General features: G+C 40.0%; 1 protein-coding gene across 2 annotated transcripts; it reads left to right on the top strand.

Annotated features, from left to right (window-relative positions):
* Window positions 1–6,913: 6,913 nt before the first annotated feature.
* Window positions 6,914–20,468, top strand: LOC309590736 (methylcrotonoyl-CoA carboxylase beta chain, mitochondrial-like). 2 transcript variants are annotated; one of them, XM_082312143.1, is made up of 13 exons: window positions 6,914–6,944; window positions 7,362–7,692; window positions 9,361–9,557; window positions 10,691–10,869; window positions 11,807–11,887; window positions 12,326–12,504; window positions 13,981–14,173; window positions 15,186–15,277; window positions 16,200–16,356; window positions 17,128–17,250; window positions 17,886–18,034; window positions 18,536–18,617; window positions 20,308–20,468. In XM_082312143.1, the coding sequence occupies exons 2-13, from the start codon at window positions 7,373–7,375 to the stop codon at window positions 20,389–20,391; spliced, it is 1,836 nt and encodes a 611-aa protein (XP_082168269.1). In that variant the 5' UTR covers window positions 6,914–6,944; window positions 7,362–7,372; the 3' UTR covers window positions 20,392–20,468. The 2 variants fall into 2 exon arrangements, with proteins under 2 accessions (XP_082168269.1, XP_082168270.1); XM_082312144.1 differs by lacking the exon at window positions 6,914–6,944 and having other exon boundaries at window positions 7,483–7,567.
* Window positions 20,469–20,536: the final 68 nt, after the last annotated feature.

Raw genomic sequence — 20,536 nt, 5'->3', positions numbered from 1 at the left:
ATTATGGCTTTTACAGCTAATGTCAGTGGCAGAGTGGGGCCAAGCATTTGGGAACTGGGGGCTGGAAATTGTGAATTAGGTGCACTTATATGCATGCACACACATGAAAGGAATGTACTAACCACACTTCCGACATAAATTTTGATCTTTCTTCCTTCTAAACAAAGACTTTTCATTACAAATAAAATAAACACTAGAGGATCGGAGAACTCATTTCAGCACATATGCGTATATATGCACATCATATATATATATATATTTGCATGCTTTTTATCTCAGTTGCAACAGGGCGTTCAAACATTTAATTTTTCTTCTAATTAGGCCTTTTTAATGGTTAAATTCTCAACACTGTAAAAAGGAATGAATAAACCCTTTACTTGGATGCACACAAACGTTGTCATCGACCGCTTTGCCTTGGTTCCTCTTCCCTCCCATCACAGCTGATGGTTCCCTCCACTGAAGGATGGGCCAGGCTGCCCTGGGGCTGCTGGCTAATGGGGTGGCCCCAGCCCGAGCACCCACAAGAAACGTAAGGCTCTTAAGCAGATTTAGTGTACCTACCAGGATCCCAAAAAAGCGCAAAAGAGAGGACAGAAAACAATTTGAAGGGCTTTTCTTCATGATTTTGGTACTACATCCCTCTCTCCTCTTTATGTGGCATGCAAGTCACAGTAGATGGTATTTTTAGCCCTTTCTGTGTTACATGGGTGCAAAAATTGCTGACAGAAACTGCCAAAATGCTCCACTAATAACAATAATGCTGCTTCATTGGCATAAATGTCTTTTTACATTAACGCAGACCATCTACTTTAGGGGCTTTTAATGATGCAACTACACTGACATTTAAAGCAATGGAAACTTCTCTGATATGACCTCAGATTAGTGGATCAAATTCTAAGGGGATATATAAAAAGAAGTGGAGTATGTTAAAAGCTGACAAGTTGTTAAGAGTCTAACCGGAGCCAACATATGCATCGAGAAGGTGTGGATATGCAGATTTAGAACTGCACATTTAGACTCAATTCTTCTTTCAAGTAACATTTTCCTGACAACAGAAAACAAATACGTCACATCTGCCACAAATGTGCTGTATGTAACAGCAGTTCCTACAGCATCAATATTATATTTACTTAGTGATTCATCCCCTTCCTCTGTATGTTTATCTAACTACCCTAACCACATCCAGTTACCAATTACTAGCTAGAAATGGCCTTACAAAACCATGTTCAAGGGACTCTAAACAGTCGAACACAGACTGAGGCTTTGGTGTCACTACTCATCGCCAAACATCTGCACAGGAGAATAAATCAATCAGCACTTTCCTAGAATAAAATACCAGCAAGCAACCTAACTATTTGCAATTGAATCTCCATCTCCTCTAACCAATAAAAAGCTTTTAGATGACTTCAGAAGACTCTCAGGCCTTTAAAACAGAGAAAGCAACCAATCGTTGTGTAGTTGTTGCATATTGAAACTGTAAAACAGTTTTCAGAAGCCATTCAGTGATTTCAGATAACAGTACAGGCAAAATCAACCAGTGATTTGCCAGCTCTGCCATTTCAACCCATGAAAGTCAAATTTATTTTTCTTCTGATTTGGGTATCACCACCAGTTACCTGGATTTCAGCCTTTCAATACTTAAAGGGGGCTTATAAGAAAGATGGGGACAGACTTTTTAGCAGGGCCAATAGCAATAGGACAAGGGGTAATGGTTTTAAACTAAAAGAGGGCAGATTCAGACTAGATATAAGGAAGAAATTTTTCATGATGAGGGTGGTGAAACACTGGAACAGGTTGCCCAGAGAGGTGGTAGATGCCCCATCCTTGGAAACACTGAAGGCCAGGCTGGATGGGGCTCTGAGCAACCTGATGTAGTTGAAGATGTCCCTGCCCATTGCAGGGGGGATGGACTAGATGGCCTTTAAAGGTCCCTTCCATCCCAAAGCATTCTATGATTCTAGGATTCAAATTCTGTTCTCTTCAGCTCGTGTCAGTGCAATTCAGGACAGACTCTGGTCCTGCAATGGGGAATTGTACACACTATTAGATTATGCCTTAACTAGAATATAATTCTGCTCCTTTAGTTGCGTGCATTTTACAGGAATAAGACAAAATCAGAAACTTGCATTTTTCAGTAATGTAAGCAAGCGTACACACTCCTTGTCTTCTCCAAATGAGCGTTTCCACAATTGTAATTATTCATGGTTTTGTAAGCTCTTTGTGGCAAGAGACAAATGCCAAATCCAACTGCTGTGGACTGGACTATCACTCTCATATCTCTCCCTCACCTCCTTTAATCTCTCCCAGGAGTTTGGTCTCCCAACATGTTTAGAAGAGGGGCAGAGTCTGAGGCAGAAGAGCTTCCATGTATGAATGGAGTTGCATAGGACTTCACTCTTTTGGGAATTTCCTTTTTAAAGTATTCCCAACACATGTGTAGGCCTACATAATAGTCTTTTCACTTGAAAGATAAATTCTGAAGTCCTAAAAACTCTCAGCTGCTGAAATTCAGAGCCCAAAACCACATACCTTCCTCCTTCAGTCTCTCACTTTTCCTTAGGACATTCCACCAACAACAGATGACATTTCTCTGAATGAGAAACAGAGAGGTGGCTACCTTCAAAAGCTAACTTCAGCTCCAGAAGGACAATCTCCCAATGCTCCATCTGCAGTCAGTGAAGAAACGGGCACTTCCATATGCCTGTCACTGGCTACCTTCCTTTCTCCTCCCCTCTCTCCTGGGACTACAGAGGAGGTTAGTCCTACTGGGCTGTGGGAGCACCCCAGGAGTTAACCCTGCGGAGCACCTAGACCCTCTGCTTACCCATCTCTCCTTTCTGTATGGCTGTGGTGGCTGGTATCTCATGGCACTTGAGTAATGCATCTGTCCTCAAAAAAAAGCAGCGAAGTTACAGGAGTAGCACAGCAAGTGGTCCTGAACTGCAAAGTAGCTTCCTCCTCTCACAGCTTTGATATGCTTCTGCCTTTATGTTTTCACGTGCTTTTCCTGGGGACTGACCGTGAGTCTGGGAAGGCTAAACTAGAGTTAAAAACCACTCTGATCCCGTGTTTAATTATGTGAAAACTAAATGTAGATAAGGGTTTGAAGCTAATATGTACTTTTTATAGGTGTTGGAATATAGCTACTGTCTCATACAGCTGTAATGAACAAATGTGAAGAAAACTTCCATGACTCAACTGATCATCCTCGTTTTCACACAGTTAGTGAAGGCATACCTGGCTCTTCACATCTCTTTATGTGGGGATTCATAAAACCTCAAATCATCCAAAATAAGAAGCTAAATAGTATGGGAGCAGCCCTTCATCTGATATACCCTCAGTGGAACTTACATTTACTTACGTTAGCTGAGGATCTGGCTCCCAACTTCTCCTGCATTTAGTCTCACACCTTCAGACTAGTTCATTTAACTCCTTGTGTTCTCTTGTATCTTCTAGCAGCTAAAATAAGCTTCTTAACATTTCATACCAATTCCAGATACTACGATCAGCATACCTGCCAAGGCTCAGCTGTTCTTTTTGTATAGATGCAAATGCATCAAGTGGGCAAAGAAAATAACTTTTTTGTCAAATTTGTTTTGAATCAATCAAATCTATTTTAGAATGATGTAAGCCCTGAAAAATGCTGTGGGACTGTCTGAGTCTGTTAGCACTTTTAAGTAAACAAACAAAACCTGCTTTAATTTAGACAAATTTCCAGGCCACAATTGTCAGAACACCACTAAAAGCTCTTGGGTATTAAAAAACAAAATCTAAATAAGAAACAGAAGCTACATAAGGAGGAGGGCTCTGTGGGAACCTTCCTGCCTTTGGTCTGACAATCCAAAAAGTGTGTTCTGGTTTCCCCCAGCATCCGGTGCACTCCAGCAAGTTTCTAAATAAAGTTGAGGAAAAACTTCACTCAAAGCTTTAGTGTTCCTTAAATGGCATGTCTCATCTTTGCTGGCAGAGCTGCAGCTCATGTTAAAGTAAGCAACCACATTAACATTTTTCCTAAATGCTACTCTATATATTCTAAATGCTCAGCTCAAAAGTTGCTAAAATAAGCACTTAAAATAACAACTTCAAACACTTGCACAAGGCTGCCTCCATTCAGAAGAGCTATTTTTTCTTACCTCACTCAATTTCCCTTCAGTGTTCATTAAACAAAGGATGCTCCATGCCATGACAAGAGAAAAAGGCTAGATTTCAGCTTGAGGACTAATGTAAGTCAATTAGAATCTATTGGCTCCTAATTACAGGATTTGTTATTTATCCCAGGCTGCCTCCCAGTACAAAAAACTGGTGACTGATGCCTTCTCTTCGTGATAAACATTCGCTTAGATACATGTGGAGGCTGAAATACAATGAAGATTAACTGCTTCTTTTTCCTTTACCCTGAGCAAGCAGCGTTCAGTCTTCATGAGAATGTTTAATCCCTTTTTAAGCATACGTAAAAGCAATGTGTATTACATATAGCATATTCTGACTGTGAACACAGATTTTATCTACTGGAAAACCTGTAAAATAACATAACCCAATGCATTAACTGCAAAACGTATTTAAGAAAAATTCTGCAAATTAAGATCACATAAAATGACATTGCTATGTAACAGTAGCATTTCAGAGATAACGTATCTTATGGAAGTCTAACACTTAATTATGGAAAATGAAATAAGAAGCATGAAAATTATAATTGAACAGTAGTCCTTCTGATACATTCACAGAATAGAGTACTAAAAAATCTTATGAATCCAGGGAAATGATATATGGGTCAACTTAAAAAAAAAAAAAAAACAACAGAAACAACGGGAAGCCCAAATCTCACTTTAAATGTATGTTCAAGCATTTGCATCAGCAATTCCTTCTTCAGCAAGCTGAGCACCCAGCATTTTCACTACCACCAACACCTCTTTGAAGTTCAGACCTCCTCAGATGTATTCTCCTGCTTTACATGAATTTCTGTCACCACTCTTTCCTTCCCCATTATCACCTGCACCACAGAGAGCACAAAAACTCACACAAAATCCCACAGGAAATGCAAAAGATCTATATAAAGCTGCAAAGTGTCTTCTGTCTCTCATCTTCAGCTCTTTCTTTACACTTTTCTCTAACTGTTAGGAGGAAAGAGTTCTGGTTACACCATGGAAGGAGGGAAGATGTGAACTGAAATAATCAACAACCACCACCACAAATGCCCCAAACCAGCCTGAATGGTGTAGCAGGCTGCTAACTTCATACATGGGTTATACTGGGAACCTTTGCATGGCTGCATCAGTGCCTACCACACGTGTCCGGATCAGGGTTTTTGTTCAATAGTTTCATTATCAGTAACAAATGCCCACCCCTCACCTCATTCTGGCTGGTCCAGAATTAATGAGCATTTTAGGAGAGTGCAAATCAGATCTGGGATCCTACTTTTTTAAAGGGATTCTTTACAAGTGCAGACACCCCACCCCCTGCGCCGACTCTAGCATGACCCTCTTCTACCCCTGGAGTGTCTGTGTTGCCCTGGAGTGCTACATTTGCCCTGAAAGAGCAGCCCTGCCCGCTCCTCCCTGGGCTCTCGCTGGGTTCAGCACAGACCTTCACCTCCCTGCTACAGGGCTCGGGGCAGCAGGCGAGGCTCTGGAACATCCCCAGGAGGAGAGCTGAAGCCACCCAGGGCAGCAGCGCTGCTTCCCACAGCTCCAACTGCGTTCAGTTTCTTGATACAAGGGAGCACAGTATCAAAGACAGTCCTAGCTGCTTTAAGTGTAAAAGGAAAAACAAAAAGATTATTTTAAATTAGTATAGTTCAGTGAATATTAATTATTATTGTCAAGATTTTTTAATAACATATACAACTTATTTACCTACAAATTCTTTCTCCTGCCTATGCTGGATACTTACATTCACCAGCGTATTAGTCATTGCTTAATTATCGCTACGAAGCCTTATTAATATGTATGGATAAAGAACTCTCTGGCAGGAATGCATTTTAATGAAGTCGCTGAAAGGCAACAAGCAGTAATTTCTAGAAGGTTATGCCATGACTAACAATAGCAAACTGACTGAAGCAGCCCACGGACAGGATGAGGTATGGAAGGAAAAAAAATCAAATTCATTTTAATGATAATTAGAAAGTGTTTAGGCATTTTGACTGAGCAGTTACAGCTTTGAATGGCTTACAACTATTCTTGAGAGGAATGGTGGTACTCAAAACGTCGTCTGCAAGTGCCCAGCAGTGTTGTCTGTAGAACATGTAATATGTTGCATGAGGACATTGAAAAGGAGACGTTTTGGCCGTCCTGTATTTAATGGCCAGCAAAGCACGAGCACGTTATTTTTGAGGCTGCAGTCAGGTCTGTGACATTCTGTATTGCCCAACAACATGTAACTTACAAATCAAGCACATATGCTGCGTATGTAATTGCACTTAGTTCCTAGAGCAGCAATTCGCTTTGCTCTCCGCGTTGTTTTTGTAACGTTTGCCCTTCCAAGGCGAAGTTACCGTTTCCGCAGCGCTACCCAGGCCTCCCGTGAGGGCACAGGCCCAGGCTGCGCCATGCCGAGGCACCCCGAGCGGACCGAGGCGGCGGAGGCCCCGGTGGGGAGGAGAACTGGTCCGAGAGGGGAGCCAGGGCGCTGGGTGGCAGCACCTGAGCCAGGGCACCGCCGAGGGACACCCGGGACCGAGCGGAACCCAGCCCAGCACGCCTCCTTTGGAAGGCTGGGAAGGGGGCACCCGGCACTGCGACCCCGCTCCGGCTGTGCGGGCCCGCGGGCGGGAACCTGCGGCCCGGCCCGGCCCGGCCCGGCCCCGGGGCGCAGCAAGGCCCCGCCGGCAGGCCCGTCCCGTCCCTGGTGCCCGGGGCAGAGGACACCCGGGGGCGGGCCGCCGTGTGGGTTGCGGAGCCGCCCCGAGAGGCGGGCCCGGACCGGACGGCTCAGCGGCGGCTGCCCGAGTAAGGGTCGGCGGGGGTGCGGGGAGGCCGCGGCGGGCGCGGGGAAGGAGAGGACGGGACAGGAGGCAGCGGCGGGCGGGCAGGCCGGCCGAGGAGCCCCGCCGGAGCGCCCGCTGCCCCGGGAACGGGTGCTAAGGGGCCGCCCGGCCCCGCCGCCGCCGCGCCCTGCAGGCCCCGGCTGGGCCCGCTCCCGGCGGCTTCTCCTGCCCCGCTCCTCGCCGGAGCCCCGCGGGGCCTCGGGGCGCTACCGCCGCCTGACGGGGCTCCCCGCCCCGGGCAGGGTGCGTGCTGCAGGGCGGGAACCGCGGGTGCTCCCTCACCGCCCCGACCTGAGGTGTGGTGTCTGTTTGCCTCGTTAGTCGAGGGAATCTGAAGTTTAATTTTTGGCAATAAATGCTGGTTTTTTTCTCCCTTCAGTTCATAGGGTCATGTGGAACACTGTCACTTTGTGCTCCCTTGGCAGACTGCCCCCCAACACCGCATCTCTGCTGCTTCCAAGGTTGCAAACCTTAAATCGCGTGTTCGAAAGAAAGTATAAGGACTTCTGTCATGGTAAACAACCCGCACACGTACTGCAGAATCAGGGGTTGAAAAGGGCACGCGACATGCTTCCCTGCCGTTTAGTAAGTAATAAAGCAAAATATAGGCGGTATGCAAAAACTTACCCTGTTTTAGATGGACGTATCCTGTCTGTGTATCGACATGTGTTTGAAGAAAATTTAAGGAACAGTGAGGCTGTTATTAAAAGGTAATAAACTGTTTTTGTGGTGTTTTAAAAATGTTGCTGCTTGTGAGATGATGTGAGAGTTACTTAGAGGTACTTTTAGGAGCGTTTAATGTAGGAAGAATGCCAATTCAAAAGTCCAGAGACTTAAAAAAAAAAGGGGGTTTTTCCTAACCATTTTGAAGCTTAAACTAGTTTCCTTGCTGCTGTTTTCTCAGGTAGCTTCTCTGCAGAGTGAATTTTGCAAGGCTCAGCACTTAAAAATTTCATCCCCCCAAAAGAGGTGCTTCAGTGTTGACTGAAATGCCTAAACCTAGGTGCAGACTGTATTTAAAATAGTGCCATGTGACATCATTTTGCATACGTTGCCAAGAAGTATTTTTTCTAGACCTTCATAAAATTTGTTTTGTGTTTGATTTTGAATGCAAAGACATAAATGGTGACTCACGCATTTACAGATCCCTCCTGAAAGAGTAGGTGACAGTTACTGCAATTAATCGTGATTCACTGATAAAAGCAGGAAAATGTATTTTATGTGTTTGTCCTTAAAGATCAGATGGCAAAAATTCAAAGGCCTTTGTTCAGAGGAATGATACATGAGCTGGAAGCAAAGCTATGGAAAACGCACTGTGCCCTCCTGTGGTGGCATTTACAACATTATTCAAAATCCTTAGCTTTTTTCTCCTGAGGTTTTTCAATCTCTACAGTCTGCAGGAAGCCACAATAAGATAATGGAGTCATGTACAAAGTGGTGTGTATATAGTTATGTCAAACAGTATTTTTAGTTAAAGATGATGCATCTTGGCGAAAAATATTTTACTTCAAGAACCTGGTTTATTTAAGACCAAAATGATTCGATACCACATTTGTTTACAGTTTATTCAGTTCTTTATCTGTAGTTGATGCTGCCTCGACAATAACATTGGCAATCACTTCCTCTCTTGATGATTGTAGTGACACTGCAGTGTTCACTACTTTTAGAGTATATTTTCCATACTCTAGAGTATGCATTTCTTCTAGATTTAGTAATTTATTCTACTTACTTACTCAATTTTTGTTAGATACTGAGTTACTGATTCTTGTCAGATAAAGTTTTTGAGGGAAACTGAAGGAGAAAGCCCTTGACTGGATTCTTCCCTAGAGTAGTTGGGACATGGAGGTAAACGTCCATGCTGAATTAGGACTAGCAAATTATGATAGCCTTATTAATAGCTGCGAGTTTATAGGCTAACGTTGTTGTGGGGCACTATCTCTCAAAGTCAGCTTTGGTTGCTGATGATCAGCCCCTGCTCAGTACACTGCTCATGGGGTTGCTGGGAGAGATGAACTATGATCATATATTGTGAAATACTGTGTGTTGGGTGTATATGGGCAACACCCAGGGGAAAATACGGATTTAATAAAGTCTACTAGCTATGAACATAAACTGCAGATAGAATATTCATATTATTTCACTCCTTTTTTGTCTTTATTAGATAATTTTTGAATAATGAAACTAAAATGCTTGCTTTAAATAACAAACCTTTGCCTTTTATTACACTTCGTAAGAAACAATAATCCGAAAATGCAAATTCATCTTCATTCTCATACCATTGATATGAAAACTGTGCAATACATTTAAGTACTATGTTAAATCTACTAACTGTAAGTAAAGGTGGTTTTCGTTAATTGAAACTTTGTTTTTTAAATCAGATATTCAGAGTTGCTAGAGATGGCCAGTAAAGGAGGGGGAGAAAATGCCATCTTGCGTCATACTCAGAGAAACAAGAAGCTGTTTGTTCGTGAACGCCTGAAGTTGCTACTTGATGATGAGTCTTTTCTTGAGCTGTCTCCGCTGGCAGGCCTCAATATGCCATACGGTGATGTCCCTGCTGCTGGGTGCCTTACTGGTAATTGCTAGCAAATGTAATATTAGATGTAATGGGAAATTAATGAAGTTCATTTGTTTCATTGCTCATATCTTTAGGTGTGATTCATATTAGATCTAAATATGGATATGGGTTGAGGGTGTTGTTTTGAGCAGCCCATGTTGGAGATGCAGCCCAGAAGGAAGAAGGGTTTTGAACGAACATGATCCTTAATATAATTTGAGAGATGCTGTTTGTGTGCAGTGATGAGTAAGTAATTGTAGGCAGTGTACATTAGTTGTAGTCTGTGTGTGCTGCACACCTTCCTATACTAACCAGCCTTGCTCACTGAAGTTAAGGTGTTTGTTCTTACTGGGAGAGGAAAAAGGATGCATATAATCAGGTTTATGGAATATTTTAGTACCTTAAGAACATGCTTTCCTAGGAAAAATGAACATCAGTTCTATCCAGTAGCAGCTCCCAACATGAAAGAGTTCAGCCACTGCTGTATTATTCTTCTGCAGTCTTTGTTGGGTAATCTGGGAGAAACCTTTAAAGAAAAAAAGTTCTTTCATTTCTTCCAGATTTAGTAATTTATTCTACTTACCTGTTACTGATTTTTGTCTCAAAAAATTTAGAATGATGTGTCAAATACACTGTTGTCTGTTAAAGGAAAGGGGATGAAGTTACTGTGTGACACAGGAGCTGTGACATTTATTTTGTAATATTTTTCAAATTATAGACAAGTCTTTTCATCACATTTTGAAGAGTAGTTCCAGTTTAAAAAGTAACTACGAGAATAAAGTATGAAATTCTATCTTTTGTTGCAGATTGTTACATTTTTCAGCTTTATATAGGTAATTTTTTGTTGCCTTCCCTGTTATCTGAAGAGTTGGAAGTCAGTCTATGTATTTTTTTCTCTTATATTGTCACTGTCAGTAAGTAAGTTTATTTTAAGTTCTGTCTTCTGTTGTTTAGATTTTTTTGAAACGTCATTAACTTTCAGTTATTCCAGAGAAGAGCTATAGATTTCTTGCCTGTGTGGTATTTGCAACTTAATTTGCAGCTTCTTGGTACAGTTTTGCCAAAAGAACATCCTAGCTATAATTTAGCCCCTTTGTTTCGTCTATGGTATTTTAGAGAGTCCTGATAAGTATCTGTGCTACCACTTACAGGAGTTGGCAAAATCTGTGGAGTGTGGTGTGTCTTCATGGCAAATGATGCAACTGTGAAAGGAGGAACTATTTATCCAATTGGAGTGAAGAAACAGTTAAGAGCTCAAGAAATAGCCATGCAGAACAGACTGTTATCTGTGTACCTTGTTGATAGTGGGGGAGCATTCCTGCCACTACAGGTAACATCAGAACCACTTCACAGAAGAAAATACCTACATTTATTTTAATAATACCAATGTTTAGCAATAAACCTCAGATTTATGTTTTGTTTTCTTGGCTGGTTGACATTCATTGTCTGTTATACTTAAATTGAGTTTTGTCCACAAATCGAAATCCAGGAGATAATTTGAAGACATGTAACAGTAGCGATCACTATGGCTAACCTTGCATCTAGCACCTAATCAAAGTTTAGAAACTTGAATATCAGTGGAGGGACAAAGTGCTGACCAAACATGGGTATTCCTCAGTGTGCTGAAATGCTTTGGTGTCTTTAATAAATTAGTACATTGTTTGAGATTTCTGTTTTCAACTTAAGAATCTACAAAATTACTCTGTATTTTATTGTAATGTTTGTGATAGTAATGCAGTAACCTCCGTGGCCTTTAAAAATGTAGTTTTTGAAATTTTCACTGTAAACGGAGAATTTGCACAGGTTACTTTCTAATGTGCAGAGGTCATGTTGTCACAAAGACTATAGTAGTTCCTTCTCCAGACTGAAAGAAAACACATAGAAAAAGTTTTTACTTGACTTAAGGAAATGTATTAAAAACTAAGTGAAAAGGGAAACTGTGCTGAAGTCATTTCACAGGCAAAGTATGAACATGAGCTTTCCCTTCTCCATGTTTACAGTCTCAGTTTCTGTAGAGTAAATTGATCTCACAAAAAATTATGGAACTTCTGCTTTCGAAACACATGGGTATTTTTGTGGAATTGCACAGTGTATAGGGGGAATAAATACCGTAGCGAATGCTGTGTATGAAAGTTTCAGGTATGATTGCTAGTGGTGACCTTCTCGGAATTGGTTACAATGTGTTTGTGAATGAATGGAGCGCAGAGAAAGCATTGGCTTTTGCAGTTAATATTGAAACTCACTTTGTCTTTTCTCTGTAATTTCAGTCAGAGCTGTTTCCTGACAAGTCACACGGTGGCAGGGTTTTCTACAATGAAGCAATAATGTCTGCCATGAGAATCCCTCAGGTACAGTGTGATTTGGAATACAAGTAAGTGTAGTATATGTGATCAGTAGAGTTCTGAAAAAAGTTTTGTTCTAATGCAGATTCTGAGAACAAGTCTCAAACATGCAAAAAATTTCCTAAAGCTCACGTTTTCTATTTGTGGGGAAGGGAGATTCAAATAGTATCTCATATAACAGAATACTTTCAGCCTTAAGGATCGTGTAAGTGTTTACTGACTGATTGTGATGGAAAAACATCAAATCACTAGGTCATTTCAGAGTAAACATTGAACTCTCTCAAAACCAGCATTGTTATTCATGCTGGTATTTATATCCCTAGTTCATTGCTCCCCAAGCTGCGATTTAGTCTCTTGAACGTTTCTGAAATAAACATAATGGTTTTGCCTTTCCATTCTCCTCTTTCCAGCATCTTGGTTTGTTTTGGTTTCTCTGTCCTTCAGGTGGCAGTGGTGTGCGGCTCCTGTGTGGCTGGAGGTGCTTATGTTCCAACCATGGCAGAAGAAACTGTGATTATAGATAAAATCGGTACACTGTTCCTTGCTGGCCCACCCCTGGTAAAAGCTGCTACGGGAGAAGATGTCTCTCCTGAGGACCTAGGAGGAGCTAAACTTCACTCTAAGTATGTGAAATAAGTCTTAAAAATATGAGAAAATTCAGCATACTTAGCTTTAAAGAAACTGTCTTTTTATTGTAACATAATGTGAATGAAGCTGCTTCAGTGACAGGACACAATATGGTCCTCAAGGACTGAAAAACATGCAGTGAAAAAAAACCAGTGGAAACAATACATGAATTATTATAAAGGTTGGTGGCATTCAGTTATATATGTGGGAGTATCATGGGGCTAGATATAACTCTTTGAAATGAAAAAAGTAACATGGCATTGTAATTTCAGCTTTACTACTGTCCACAGGAACTTTCCACTTCCACTGTGTATGTGTGTATATATATACACACACACACACTCTGATAGAAATCACACGTAACTGCAGAGGTCAGGATCAGGGCCAAAAGTGGAACCTATTATTACACTGCTTTCCTTCTCGGGTACGGGTTTTCTGTTAGATCAGCCAAATGGAGGTAAAATTAAGTGATGTTATGGGGTGAAGCAGGGACTGGACAAATCTGGATTTAGTTCCCCATTCTTCAACATACTTTCTGAACAACTTCAGACGAGTCAGTTCCTAGGGACCACCTACAGAAGAGGGATGGTATCATTTCTCTTCCTAATGTAAATACTGTCAGGATACAAATACTAAAAAATAATTGTAAGTGTTTGAATACTGTAATGATGGGGAAAATACATAAGAAATTCTCTTTTCTTCCCTAAACTGATGAGTGGAGAGGTGGTATGCCTTCTTTCCATTTGTCTGCTTCTGAAGACAGTAGACTAACTCACTGCAGAGAAGAATCTGAATGCTTGTAAAAGTACCTGAAGCAAAAAAGAAAAATGGAAAGCCTGCCTGCCTCTGCTGTTAATGAGGGCTTCATAGCAGGAGATGAGCAAGCAGGAAATAAACCTAATAGTAGCTATTTAACCATTTCTTTAATGCTGTTTTTCTATGTTGGAAATATCTGTAGTTGTCAAAATAGTTATTCCCTTCTACATAGGGGAAAAGGGTGGCTTTGCTTCTTTGTTCTTGGCATTCTATGCTGTGTGTATGGTAACCAGATTCCATACCTTTCTCACACAAATACTAGTGGGACAGTCAGCTGTGTTACACGTAGTAAGTTACTGTCTTTATATCTGGGCTGGAACTGCTTGAAATAATTTTGAAAGTTTGTTTTCCCTTTACTATGTTGTTTGCAACAACATCATGATGAAAATAAATTCAAAGGTCTTTCTTTAATATAGGTAAACACAAAGGTCACAGGAAAGAACTTCTTACTGTGAATTTGTTTTTGGGTTGGATTGCACAGGAATTAGACTGACTTAACTGCTTTCAGCTCATTCGTACCAGAACAAAATCACACAATATTTTCAGGGAGTTTGGAGAGTCACAGTATGGATTAAGGTTTTTCCTTTAGTTTGGGTTTTCTATCAGAATTCAGATTTCATTAATTCAATGCTAATTAATGTTTTGCTCTCTCCTAGAGTCAGTGGCTGTAGTGACCATTTTGCATCTTCAGAAAAGGAAGCCTATGAATGTATTCGAAATGTTATCTCTACATTAAATTATGATCCACTGCCAGAGGAGGTCGTAGAGCATGACAGTCCTCTGTATAGTTCTGATGAGCTCTTGGGACTGGCACCGCAAGATTATAGGTTGACCCTTCCTGTAAAATTGGTAAGGTGACAGATACTGTATTGCTTCGTCCTTTCAGTCTGTTCTGTCTGGTAGCTCCAGATTAACAGGCAACAGGCTGTTCTTTCTTGGACAATCCTGAAGTACCTGAGATATTCTGTATTATTACCTCATCAGTTGCCAAACTGTCTCGAGTCTGCAACAAAGTAGAATGGCAACAATTCTGTAGAATTATAGAAAATATTTAAGCTGAAAACCTACTAGAAGTAAGGTAATTACAGATTATGCCAGCTGATCCCCATTTGTTTCCATGCACTGTTTGAGATGCTGTTATGTCAGCATGTCTTGTACTGTGTTGGCTGCCTTGAGAATGTGCACCCCTTTAGTGTCCTGTTTTCCTTTCCCCCTGCCTTTTTTTTTCTCAAGTAAAGACTCTGTCTTGTAACTTAAATGTCTAAGGAAAATAGTGACTGAAAAAACAACAAAGCTCAAATTAAACTTGTTTGAGGCTGGGACAGATGCTAATGCATAAGGAGAGACATGCAGAACTGCTATTTTCATTTTGTTGTTCTAGAAGAGATTTAGTCTCCAAGGATGTGAATCCAGTATCTTTTCCAGGGTAAATTCCTACAGTTAAGGGGATTGACTGTAGAAAGCAGTGTTGCTTTGAAGGCAGCTTTTAAACTGCATTTGAAAAAAGCATGAGCAGTATGCTGCTGAGTGTTTCTTATGCACACAAACTGTAACTGCACACGCTGGGTTTTTTACATTTTTATGGACATGAACAACTGTGCTCTGTAACACTGAAATAATTTTGGAGTTGAACTTTGGCCCAAAATACAAGGTTGGTAATCAAACGTAAACACATATATTATGTTTTGTGCATATTGAGTATTTAGCAGAGTGTAAGACATAAAAGGGCCTCTATGCTCATTTAGGTTGACTTCTTGCATTATACAAGACTCCTTACTATTTGAAGAGAGCATATCTTTTAGCAGAACTATCCTATTTTCACTTAAATTTCTGTAGTAAAGACTGTATATATTCTTTGCAGATTCTGAGCCGTCTGATGGATGGAAGCAGATTCCAGGAATTCAAGGCTAATTATGGAACAACATTAGTAACAGGATTTGGCCATGTGGAAGGGTAAGGCTGTAACATTTCACTATCAAAATGTATGGGCATCTTTGTCTAAATATCATCATCAGGTTTTATGGTATTCTAATAACAATGTCTATGAAGTTCTGAATCAGTCAAGAATTGGTAATAAAATACTTCTGGAAAGCGCAATCTTCTATCTCTGAGCTCTGAATTCATCACGTCTCGGGCCAATAGCAGCAGAGAGTGATTACAAATTAATGGTTTTCACGACTTTGTGAAATGATTTGTTTGTTCACAAAAACTACTAGTCAGACAGTTGGAACATTGACGTCTCAGCAGATTCCTTAAGCAATAGGAAACAGCATCTTTAAAAGTGTTCCTTCCCAAACTGGTTTGAAAGCTATCATCCCTTCTCCCATGTGATGGAGATGGGATAATACCCATACAATAAAACCTTGCATAATTCAGATCAGACTGTATTATTAACACATTCATGAAGCATGCAACATCTCAGTCAAATCACATTTAAAGAAGAAAAGGGTAGTAAAATATATTTTTAGAGCCTCTTTAGGTTGAAAGTATAAACTTTTCAGATTGACTGTTATGTTGTATGTTACAGGAATTAGAGAGAGCCCAGAGTCCTGGCACCTTGTACGTTGTCTTGCAGGGTAAACTCTTGACAGGTCATCTATAGCTTTACCTGCCCTCTGGGTATTAATCCATGTTAATACTTCCATGCTTTACTTATCAGAAGTGCTGTAAGACTTCTTGTTTGTTAGGTATGTGAGGGTCCTTGAATGAAATGACATGTGTAAATGCACCCTTTTACATTCTGGATTTCTGTAAAATGGCAGATCTCTCTGTGTGTGTATGGGTATTTATGTTTCTATCCTTCAGAACATTATGAGCTACACTTCCATAAATTCTGGGGTTCAAAAGTGAAAATGTTTATGTGTCTGTTTTGTAGGCACTTGGTGGGGGTAGTGGCTAACAATGGGGAGCTGTCTCATGATGCTTCTCTCAAGGGTAGCCATTTTGTACAGCTGTGCAGTCAGCGGAGCATTCCCATCCTCTTTTTCCAAAACACTGCTCCACATACAGCAGAGCCAGCAAGCATCTCACAGGTATGGCATTATTAGCTCAATATGCTTAATTCAAGTAATGCCTAGTTCTTGGTTTTTTTTAGATTACATTTTGAAAATTATTAATTGTTAGGAAAATAATTTTTTTTAAACCACTCTCGATGGTTTAAACCAAGAAGCTTCATAATTACTTTGTTCTTAAATCTTTCCATTAGCATTCTCACTTTATTCTAATTGTAAGCAGGCCTCTCTGCTTATCTAAAATGGTACTGTCCAGCTGGCATGCAAGCTGTAAAACTTTGAATTTATAGTGCTTTTTACATTGAAATACAGCCTATCGATTATTCTGATACCACTGCGCTCCACAGGAAAATAGATATTTCTCTTCTAGAAAAGTGAAGGCATTAAAGTACAGTATGTTTTGACCTGGACTACAGAGAGCCTCATGGTAAAACCTACATTAGATTCTCTGAGCAGAGGCTGTTTCTGCAGCCCTGTTCCTCCCAACTTTCACCAGCACTTAAGACAAAGCCTGGCATAATTGCGTTGTATCTGAGCTTTGCTAATGCTTGGGAGAGCTAGGGTTGCATTGTATCGTAGGTTTTTGCACACTGGTTATAATTGTTTTGCTGATCATGCACAAAATAAGTGCATAATGGGCTACGGTGGTAAATGATGCTGTCTTACTGTTGTGGAAGAAACGATCATACAGAATTGTAAAGAAATAAATGCTTTAGAAGTATAAGTTTGGTGGGAGCAGAGGGAATCTAGAAGAAAGACTTAAAGGATCTAAAATCTTTATTGTCGTTTCAGGCAGAGGCTCACTCCAACAGATTAAAAGCCCAGGCCTCCATGATGGCTGCTGTTGCTTGTGCTGCTGTTCCCAAAATAACCATTGTAATTGGTGGCTGTTACGGGAGTGAAAGTTATGTTATGGTACGGGTAGCATAAATGTTAATGGGTTTGGTAATAGACTTTTTACACTTACCAAGATTTTACAGCACTTCATTTTTAAAACAGAGTCAGCTGTTGTTACAGACATTTAATTTAACTCACTTCATTATTTTAACTACTTTTAAAGTAAGAAATGCATTGCAAGATGTGATTACAGAAAATTTGGTCTGCATCTAGGAACCTAGACCCAGTTCTAAAAAAACAGGTTATCTGAAAATGTCCCTACTTGGAGCCAGTCCTGCCTTTTTGTCAGCACACGCTGTTTGTTTTTGGTGATCAAGGAATACGTCTACTTTAGTTGTGCTACTATGTGTGCTGTTCATGCTGCTGGTAAGTGCAACAGGGCTCTTTGTTTGCTCAGAATTAAACATCTAAGTGCTTGGAGGAAAAATGAAATAATAAAATAGCAATATTGAAGGCAGTGGGGATTGTGATGGTTGCTGCTGCAGGGTGTCTGTACTGATACAGGAGCTGTAGCTGTAACGGTAAAGCAGCTATATCATTAATGCTTTACAAATTAAATTGTATTACGTTCTGCCTTGAACTTGATTGTGTCATCCTACAGCCATCTTTTTGTGATTAATTTCAGTGAGTTTGTACTGTGCATTTTTTTGTAGTGCGGGAGATCATTCAGTCCGAACTTTCTGTTCTTGTGGCCTAACGCAAGAGTTGCTCTTGTGGATTCAAGACATTTCTCCACAGTCCCACAAGCTGGGGACAATGACTGTACAGGAGATGAATCAGAGCTAAAACATCTGAAAGAAAAGTAAGGACATTAAATGTAAACCCTTACAGTTACACTGGGATTTAATTAGGTAAATTACCTACTTTTGTTCATCTTACAGATCAACACATCCCAAAGAAATAAAGCAAACCTGAATCTACTGAAAAATATTTCAAATTTCTATGTAATTCCATGTCTGCTCTTAGGATCTTCTCAAGGAAACACAAATGTTTTGAATTAAAAAAAAAACCAAAAACCAAACCACAAAAAAACAACCCTGAAACCATACAACCCAAAATCAAGATATTCTGCTGTATATTAAACAGTGGCGATCTTCTGAATGTGGAGGATGGTCTGTACTGCAGAATGACCAGATCTGTTATGTATTATTTGCTGGATTCTAATTAATTTTAACAGTAGTACTACACATTCACTTGAGATTGAAGTATATTCCTTTTTCATCTATGATTTTGTTTTACTGTCCTGATGTTTCTTATTGCATTTGTGTGCTTTTAGGCTTGTTTAATACTCTATCTTCTCTAGGCTAGAGGAAGAAAGCAGTGCATTTTACTCCTCTGCCAGACTCTGGGATGATGGTGTAATTCTACCTCAAAATACTAGAAAGGTAGGGGGTTTTCCTTATATGTTCTTTACGGTACATTTTATCCTCGGATCTCAAAAGGATCTTGCGGTGAATGTGCAAGCGCAGGTCAGGAGCATGCTGATTCCCAGAACCGGGTCTCCCATTTCTCACTCCATTTTCTGTGTCATTTAGCTTTGCAATTCTCATCCTTTCTCTTCTCCATTAGTCTATCCAAAAAGTTTCTGTTGAATTCTGGTTACGTTCTGGTTACTTGACTACAGCATTTCCTCATTGAACCTCTTAATTGACTTTGCCATTTGATTCTGTATCTGAATCCTTTCTTTTTTGGTCTTGCATAATCACCTATATCTTCACTCTCCTAAGTTCAGGCTCTTCACATTGTTTCCCATTCTTTTGTCCTAGGATGTTTCTTTTTGCTACTTTCTCTTTGTGCTTGTAATTTGCTGCTTACATTTGGGATGCCCCCCCCGCCTTTTTATTTATTTTTTTTTAAGTTGACAGACATCCACTCCATTAGATTCTTTCTGAAACCTGCCACCTTTGTTCTTCTATTTTTCCTTGTTTTATTGTTTATTAGCAATACTTAAAGTGTTCTTTGCACTTCTGAAGCTTGTTTACTTAAAGATCACAAATACAGCCTGTTATCAATTAATCCTTCTAAATACGGTACATATTTATGGTACTATGTAGATGTTAAATATTTTCTGTGGAGTTTGTGGGAACTTTGATAATGGGAGAGCACCGAGAAGTATTTTCTAGTACTAGAACCCAGAGACTACCTCTCTCTAGGAACAGAACTACATGTGAAAAGAAAATATGTGACAGTTGTATCATTGTCACTCTCAGGTAACTTTCACGGGCACACTATAATTCATGTTTGCATGTTTAGCTGTTTTTTACAATAATGTTTTGCTACTTTATTCCAGTTCTTGCTAATAGATGAAATTATGTTTAGCTTTGTCTGAACTGACAGCACGTGGTCATTCAGATCCTTAATGTGCCTTTTTCTTAATAGGCTTTAAAAGACAATGTGTGCTTCAGTAGCAGTGGAATATGCACAGTGAAATTAGGAAAATGCGTGCTGTGACTCTTGATTTCCAACCAGATAACTCAAAAGGTTTTGGCAAAGGAGACTATTATATACACCATATGATAAATGTTAACAAAATCTTAATGGAGAATTATCTTGTTTTTAAAGACCAAAACCAGTTCTGTATTATCAGTTGCTGTTGTCACAAGACATCAAGAAAGATGACTTCTTAGAAAAAGGTGGATGCAGAAGAGGAGGATGTTCTGCTAATTTTTGATATGCGATTGAGAATCTTAGGAGCATAGCTATGTAACAACAGAACTGGATTATCACATAATACATTTTCATTGAAGTTTTACAGCAAAATAGCTTCCCAGTGTTCCAAAAGTAATTCTCTTGTCACCACAGTGCCTTTAAAATGGTTTAGTGGTCTCTGTATGCAATGCATAAACTTTGGGATCCTGAGGATATTTCTTCCTTTACATTTCCCCTGCCCCAGTGATACATTACACTGACATCTATTTCCCCTAACGCTACAGCTGACAACTGTTCATTTTAAATGTTCATTGTTTTGCAAAAAGTAAGAACAAATGCATTACAGAATGAGTGCATAACTAGTAAGTCTTACTAATTTTTTCTTTCAGAGGCCCATTGCTTATATTGTCTTTTGTTTTTACTTAGGTAATTGCACAGTGCTTAGAGATTATAGAACAGCAGAAGTACCAGGTCGTATCTCCGTATCGATATCCTGTCATCAGAATGTGACTGCAGCCATTTTCAAATAATCAGCCTTTTAAAGTTAGCACTGTGTACTAGAAATCTTTAATGTCAATGATTTTCTAATTCTTTGATACCGTTAATAAAAATGTTAAACCATGGCAAACAAGAATCCTGGATTCTAAGTCTGTTA

Source organism: Platalea leucorodia (genome assembly GCF_965183815.1).
Source record: "Platalea leucorodia genome assembly, chromosome: 5".
NCBI classification, from domain to species: Eukaryota; Metazoa; Chordata; class Aves; order Pelecaniformes; family Threskiornithidae; genus Platalea; species Platalea leucorodia.
The sequence above is the reverse complement of the archived record's forward strand: the minus strand, read 5'-3'. Positions and strand labels throughout refer to the sequence as shown.

Coding starts and splice junctions, on each gene's coding strand:
- LOC309590736 (XM_082312143.1), top strand. CDS start 7,373: ATGTGGAACACTGTCACTTTGTGCTCCCTTGGCAGACTGCCCCCCAAC. Junction 7,693..9,360: donor AGTGAGGCTGTTATTAAAAG/GTAATAAACTGT, acceptor TTTTTAAATCAG/ATATTCAGAGTTGCTAGAGA. Junction 12,505..13,980: donor GGAGCTAAACTTCACTCTAA/GTATGTGAAATA, acceptor GCTCTCTCCTAG/AGTCAGTGGCTGTAGTGACC.